A 6404-nucleotide genomic window follows, 5' to 3' on the forward strand; every position below is an offset into this window, starting at 1 on the left:
TATTTTATACTAAATTAAAAAATTATTTTTATTTTTATTTTTTATCTTTATTATGTTAAATGTTATTTTAAAAATATTTTTATTTTTTTATTAAAAAATGTGAAAAATAAAAACATGATCAATTTTAAACACTGTGGAGAGTCCTTTTTGGTCATTTCGCCAGTTTGCCTTTTCATCTCCTTTCGTCGTTGTTCTCCTTCAGAGTTCTGACTATGCAGCGGAGCCTCTGTCTAGATACAGAGAGAGAGAGAGAGAGCGAAAAGAAGCGAAGAAAATTGTGACGCTCGAGAAAAAGGCGAAACCCTAGAAACTCCATTTTTCCAATGGAGAACCTCTCGTATTCTCGGCATCCAAACAGGGCGCTGTCTAAGAAAATTTGCGGCAATGCCGGTGGTTTCCCGGCGGGTGCGGCGGTTAAGAATCTTTACGACGACGTCTATGGAGGTCCTCCGAAGTTCGGCGTCTCAAATCTCTCTCCTCGAATGGAGGACTACAGCGAGATTTTCGGGAGCTTCCAGGCGTCTCGAGCCTCGTCGATTCCGGTGTTGGATCTTCCGGCGGTCGACGAAGCCGAGGTTGTTTTCGATGTCCGGAGCTCTAGTTTCGACTACGTCGAGGTCTTTGGCGGCTTCAAAGGACTAGATTTCGCCGTCTCGTATGAGGAGTTGGTTGATCAATCCAAGGACGGGGATGGTAACTCCTCTGACGAGGCTTGGTACGATCATGTCTTCAATTGCTTCAAATTTCTTTCATTTTGTTAAATTCTGAAGTAAAATGTCCGAAACTGTATTTTACTGAAAATTGGTAAAAGAAAAAAAGTTTTTTGGACCTTTTGTTTTCTTCCTTGTACAGAAAAAAAAAAAACAAAAAATTGTTGTGTTATTGTTTTTCGAGGGTTTGGATTAATAATTTAGGAAGCTTAGGTGAAACAACGCTCATGTCTTTGAGCATTTTGGGGAAAATACAGTGTATTTTTGCGAGGGACTAGAGTCAAACCTTGGTGACCAGCACCACTGTTGTATAAAGCTATTTCTCCTAAGCCACCAAGCTGCTTTCTTTTTTATTTTCATTTATTTTTTTAATAACAAAACTTGAGAGATTGACAAAGAAGTTTTGTTTAAATTATTTTAATTTTTTTTTCTTATGTTGCTGTTGTTTAGATGAAATTATTTGATAAATTTAGTATGCAGTATCAATGTGTGTAATTGGGTTTAAAGATGAAATTCTGCGAGGAACCGTGTGTGTTTGTGCTTGGAAAGATCGAGTTATTGATAATGTTTATCCAAATTCTTGATTGAAATGAGAAGTAAGATTCAGCCAGTAATTTCAGTTGGGAACTGTTCCTCAAAGCACTTTTTTTTTTCATTTTTTTAATCTTAAATCTTCAACTAAGACTAAGAAGCATAATTTTATCCTCGTTTATAACCATGTGTATTTCTGCATTAACTTAATATTGTATTTCCGTTTGAAAGAATTATTTTATTATATGTTTGTTTGTCACATCAAATTTGTGATGTTAGACTTTTTTTGTCTTGCTTCATCATTCATAGGTCTCCTGCAGAATATGAATCTCTGTCAGAAGGGTCGGATAGTTCGGGTAGGGATCAATGCTTTTCAAATGGAGGTCCTGAACACTCATTTGATGGCACTACGGAGTTCAGCATATCATATCATAAAGCTAATCAAATAAGCAGTGAAGATGTAGCGAGTGGAATGACACGTGTTGCTCAGCTTCATGCTGTTCCTGGCTTCACTTACATGGTCGATTCACCATTGCAACAGACAGAAGATAAGAAGGCATCCTTGCAGGTGACTGATGATAGTAATCTCAATATGGATTTCAGTGTTGACGTGATGAAGGCTAAGCATCTCAAAAAGACAATGTCACACCCCCAAAATGTTAGGTTCGGTGGACATGCATATGAAAATGATCTTAGGCCTCAAAAAGAATATGGAAAGAATGGTTCTTCTCATAGTAATGCGTTTGTAGGTATATCGGGGATCAGCCTTCGAACTCAACCATCTGAACTGCCACCACCCTCTCGACCACCACCTGTAGTAGAAGGCAAGAAGGGATTTTCCAGTAAATTGGTTTCACACCGTAACACTCTTGATTCTGAAGGAATCTCAGGTGATAGTTCGCCACCTTTCTTTGATGTGGAGGTAGATGCCAGTTCATCTGCCGCAGCCTCTGCTGCAGCTATAAAAGAAGCAATGGAGAAAGCTCAAGCAAAGCTAAAAAGTGCAAAAGAATTAATGGAGAAGAAAAAAGAGGGTCTTCAAAGCAGCCATAAATCAGGTTCAAGAAGGGATATGAAAGATAGCGAAGGAAAGACACGTAAGATTCTAGATGGATCCAACAAAACTAAAGATGAGAGATTGAAGGGCACTAATGAAAGAGAAGACAATGGAATAAATGTGCTTGTCCGGGAGAAGCAAAAGGTGAGTAAGTCAGCCCTTGAAGTTCCAGAGTTTTTAGGAGGAGAAAACGCTTCCATTGCTGCTGGAAAATATGTGGAAGACAAGCCTGAGACAGAATCTTGGTCATCAAGAGGATCTCATAAAGTTGGTGAAGCTAGTGAATGGAAAGAAGCAACAGATTTTTTTGAATTAGTTACAACTGATGAATCCAAGGTTTTTGAGCAGGCAAATACTAAGAAAATATTTGTACAGAATGTAATAATTCATGAGCTTGAGCAGAAGAAGGTAGCCTTGGATTCATCTGAGAAGCAAGCAAAAAATGAAAGTAAAGAGAAACCAGCTAGAAAAGATGATGAAGTGGAGGCGTTTGAGGAGAAACAGAAAGGAGCAAAAGAACCCTGCAGGCATGAAGAAAACAGTGTAAAAGCAATAGCAGCTAAGGAGGCAATTGAGCACAAAGATCATGAAAAGAAGATCAAAGTCGCCCATGAAGTTTGTGAGAGGGGAGAAAACAAGAAGAGTTCCAAGATGGCCAAGCATATTGTGGACAAGCGAGTAACTGGAGCTGATCAATCAGTTAAGGAGAAAGAAACTAAGTCCAAACCTGAGAAGGCTATAAACCAGAAGGAGAATGAGAAGAAATTAATGGAGGCTGAAAAAATGATTGAACTTGAGAAAAAACAGAAGTTGTCCCATAAAAAGTTAGACAGTGAAGAGAGACAAAAAGAGGCTTTAATAGAAGGAAGAAATGAAAATAGTTTCAAAGTTGCGTTTGAACAAGCAGAAAATGGGATAAAGGTGCCTAAGGTTCTTGAACAGGAAGAAAATGAAAAGTGGTTAAAGGAGATTCTTGACAAAGTAGAGAGTGAGAGGAGGCAGAAGGGAGCTTTCTTGCATCAGGAGAATGAAACGAGACTGAAAGAGTCCCTTGAACAGGAGAACAGCAAGAAGAAACGGACAGAAGTTCTTGATCTGGAAGAGAAAAAACGTGAAGAGATATGTCAAAGAGAAGAAAACAAGGAACGAATTAAATCCGTTCGTGGAGAAAAAGAGACTGGGAAACACATGGTGGTCTGTGAGCAAGTAGATAGTGGAAATATATTCACAGAGGCTCAGGAGGAAGAAGAAATAGATACAAAACTGTGTGAAGCATCTAAGCAGTTAGATACTTTCAGCATGTTGAAGGAGGTTCTTGAACAGGTAGGGACTAAACAGATGCCAAAAGATAGTGTTAACCTGGTAGACGAGAAGGGACTAGACAAGGGACATGGAGGAACGCAGAAGGATGAATATTGCGAGGACGTAAAATTGGCGAAACAAACTCAGGTGCATGTGGAGGGGGAGGATCTCATCCAATCTGATAAGGCACATAAGCTGGATTCTAGTAAGAACAAACAACCGACACAATTATCTCATGACCATGATGAAAACAGTGGAAAGGTGAAAACACCTCAAGAGGCCCATGCTCGTGAAGAAAAGAAAGATATAAAAGCTGATCCACTAAATACTGAAACCAAACCAGCAGCTGGAAGAAAAACTGAGTCCATTGATGAAAATTTCAAAGCATCCAGCATCAACAAACAGGACCAGTTAAGAATGGAAGATGGCAAAGAGGCCCTTCCTTTGAGGGGCAGTGTGAAGAAAACAAGTGGAGAAATGAAGATTATACCTAAAGTAAGTGAAAAGGAGTCAGTGGCATTTGAGATAGCAAATGTTTTGGTTGGTGAAAGATTAAAAGCATTTGGAAAGTCACAAGAAAACTTACCACATGCAAAGAACCCGTACAAAGTGGAATCTGAGTTGCCTCTTGTAGATAATCAAGTAACGAAGGCAGGAGAAGCTAGCCCAGTCGTTGGAGAACCGAACATTGAGAAAATTAAGAGTTGCTCACAGGTGGGCTCTGTTTCTGACAATCAAGATATAGAATTTGCTCACAAGTTTAAAGAGACAGGAGAAGATTGCATCCAGGTCCAAGTTTCCTTGAATAAGGAAGAGAAGGAGAAAACAGTGCCAACTCAAGCAGTGAAAGAGAGCATTGAAGACAAATGGAAAACTGAAGCAGCTCAGCCTCCTAGGGCCGAAGAGAAGCAGAAGAACCAGAAATCAGATCAGCAGGTTAATGCAAGCCATAGTACGGAGAGAACGGAGAAAACATCTGGAGAGGTAGAAACTGAAAGGCTGAAAAGAGAAAGAGAGCTAGAAAATGAAAGACTCAGAAAGCTAGAGGAAGAGAGGGAGAGGGAGAGGGAAAGAGAAAAGGATAGAATGGCTGTTGATCTTGCAACCCTTGAAGCTCGAGAAAGAGGGTTTCCAGAATCCCGTGAGAGGGCAGAAAAAAAGAGTGTTTCCAGAATCCCGTGAGAGGGCAGAAAGGGCTGCTGTGGAGAGGGCAACAGCTGAAGCTCGGCAGAGAGCAATGATGGAGGCCCGTGAAAGACTAGAGAAGGCATGTGCAGAGGCGAGGGAGAAGTCGTTAGCAGGAAAGACAGCTATGGAGGCTCGGATCAGGGCTGAGCGTGCTGCAGTAGAGAGAGCAACTGCAGAGGCTAGAGAGCGTGCTGCCGAAAAAGCAATGGCTGAAAGGGCTGCTTTTGAGGCTAGGGAACGGGTACAAAGATCAGTTTCTGATAAATTCTCAGCTTCCTCCAGAAATAATGGAATGAGACGAAGCACCTCCTCCTCTGTGAGTGATCTTTTATCTGCTGGATTCTCTTCTCTTTAGAGTAAAATTCATATTCCCTCAAAACAATCTAACATGAATGTTACCTTGCAGGATCTACAGGACCTTCAATTTCAGAGTTCAGGGCTTCCAAGATATCAATATTCTTCAGTTTATGGTGGTATGTAAATCAGATTTAGTTAGTTGCTGACTTTGAAGTCTTTCCATTTTACATTAGCTTCAATTTCCTTGAATGTTTGTGTTGATTTTTGCAGAGAGGTATGAAGGAGTTGAGGGCGAATCAGCTCAAAGATGTAAAGCTAGATTGGAGCGGCATCGTAGAACAGCTGAACGTGCGGTACGGGATGTTAAATATTTACAGTTTTTGAGACAGTTTGTAACTGTATTTAACTTAGTCACACCAAGTTTTTCATCTGTTCCAGGCAAAAGCTCTTGCAGAGAAGAATATGCGTGATCTTCTTGCTCAGCGAGAGCAAGCGGAAAGAAATGTAACAAACTTTGCTGCACTAAAGATTGTGGATTCGAATTTCGTTTATGTTTCTCACTGATTGAATCTGATTTAATTTTATTTGCAGAGGTTAGCAGAAACTTTGGATGCTGATGTGAGAAGGTGGTCAAGTGGGAAAGAAGGGAACTTGCGTGCACTGCTTTCGACTTTACAATATGTGCGTGCTATTGCATTCTTATCTCTATAGGGATGGTTTATAATTATTTTCTGAGCATTCCTAAATTCCCTCTGAAATTTGTTTGCGCTCTTGCGTTTTCTTCAAATGAACATTCTTCTTTTTTCATCGATCAACAGTGGTTGATTAAAACAATCTCTCTTCACTTGCAGATCCTGGGGCCAGATAGTGGTTGGCAGCCTATTCCGTTAACAGAGGTTATAACTTCTGCGGCTGTTAAGAAGGCTTACAGGAAAGCTACTCTTTGTGTTCACCCTGACAAATTACAACAGCGCGGTGCAAGTATTCAGCAGAAGTATATATGCGAAAAAGTCTTTGATCTTTTAAAGGTAACATCGATTTCTTTCATAGGTTGCATACTATAGGTCTAACTAAAAAGAACGCGTTATTTCCTATATTGAACATGTTTTAAGTTTATGAGTATTAGACAAGATTTGGGCCTTTTGCTTTGTGGTTTGTGCTGCTCCTTTTATGTTGCAAAACTCATAAACAAGATATTGCAGCGGAATAGAGTATCGGCTAGTTAATTCATAAGCACTGCACTGTTCTGTCACTTACATCTTCCATTGGTCTTGTATTTGCTCCAGGAAGCTTGGAACAAATTCAACTCTGAAGAGCGG

The 6404-nt window shown here is 40.1% G+C and overlaps 1 protein-coding gene across 1 annotated transcript in view; it reads left to right on the top strand.

Annotated features, from left to right (window-relative positions):
* Positions 1 to 226: 226 nt before the first annotated feature.
* LOC112095342 (auxilin-like protein 1) overlaps positions 227 to 6404 on the top strand; it is a 15456-nt gene continuing 9278 nt past the window's right edge. Inside the window, exons 1-9 of the mRNA XM_024177128.1 lie at positions 227 to 715; positions 1551 to 4726; positions 4764 to 5104; positions 5195 to 5261; positions 5356 to 5438; positions 5524 to 5589; positions 5677 to 5766; positions 5937 to 6113; positions 6372 to 6400. Coding sequence (XP_024032896.1) covers positions 324 to 715; positions 1551 to 4726; positions 4764 to 5104; positions 5195 to 5261; positions 5356 to 5438; positions 5524 to 5589; positions 5677 to 5766; positions 5937 to 6113; positions 6372 to 6400 — 4421 coding nt within the window. The 5' untranslated portion in view covers positions 227 to 323. The remainder of the gene's footprint in view (positions 716 to 1550; positions 4727 to 4763; positions 5105 to 5194; positions 5262 to 5355; positions 5439 to 5523; positions 5590 to 5676; positions 5767 to 5936; positions 6114 to 6371; positions 6401 to 6404) is intronic.

The sequence above is a fragment of the Morus notabilis genome, unplaced genomic scaffold (assembly GCF_000414095.1).
Source record: "Morus notabilis unplaced genomic scaffold, ASM41409v2 Scaffold184, whole genome shotgun sequence".
Taxonomy (NCBI): Eukaryota; Viridiplantae; Streptophyta; class Magnoliopsida; order Rosales; family Moraceae; genus Morus; species Morus notabilis.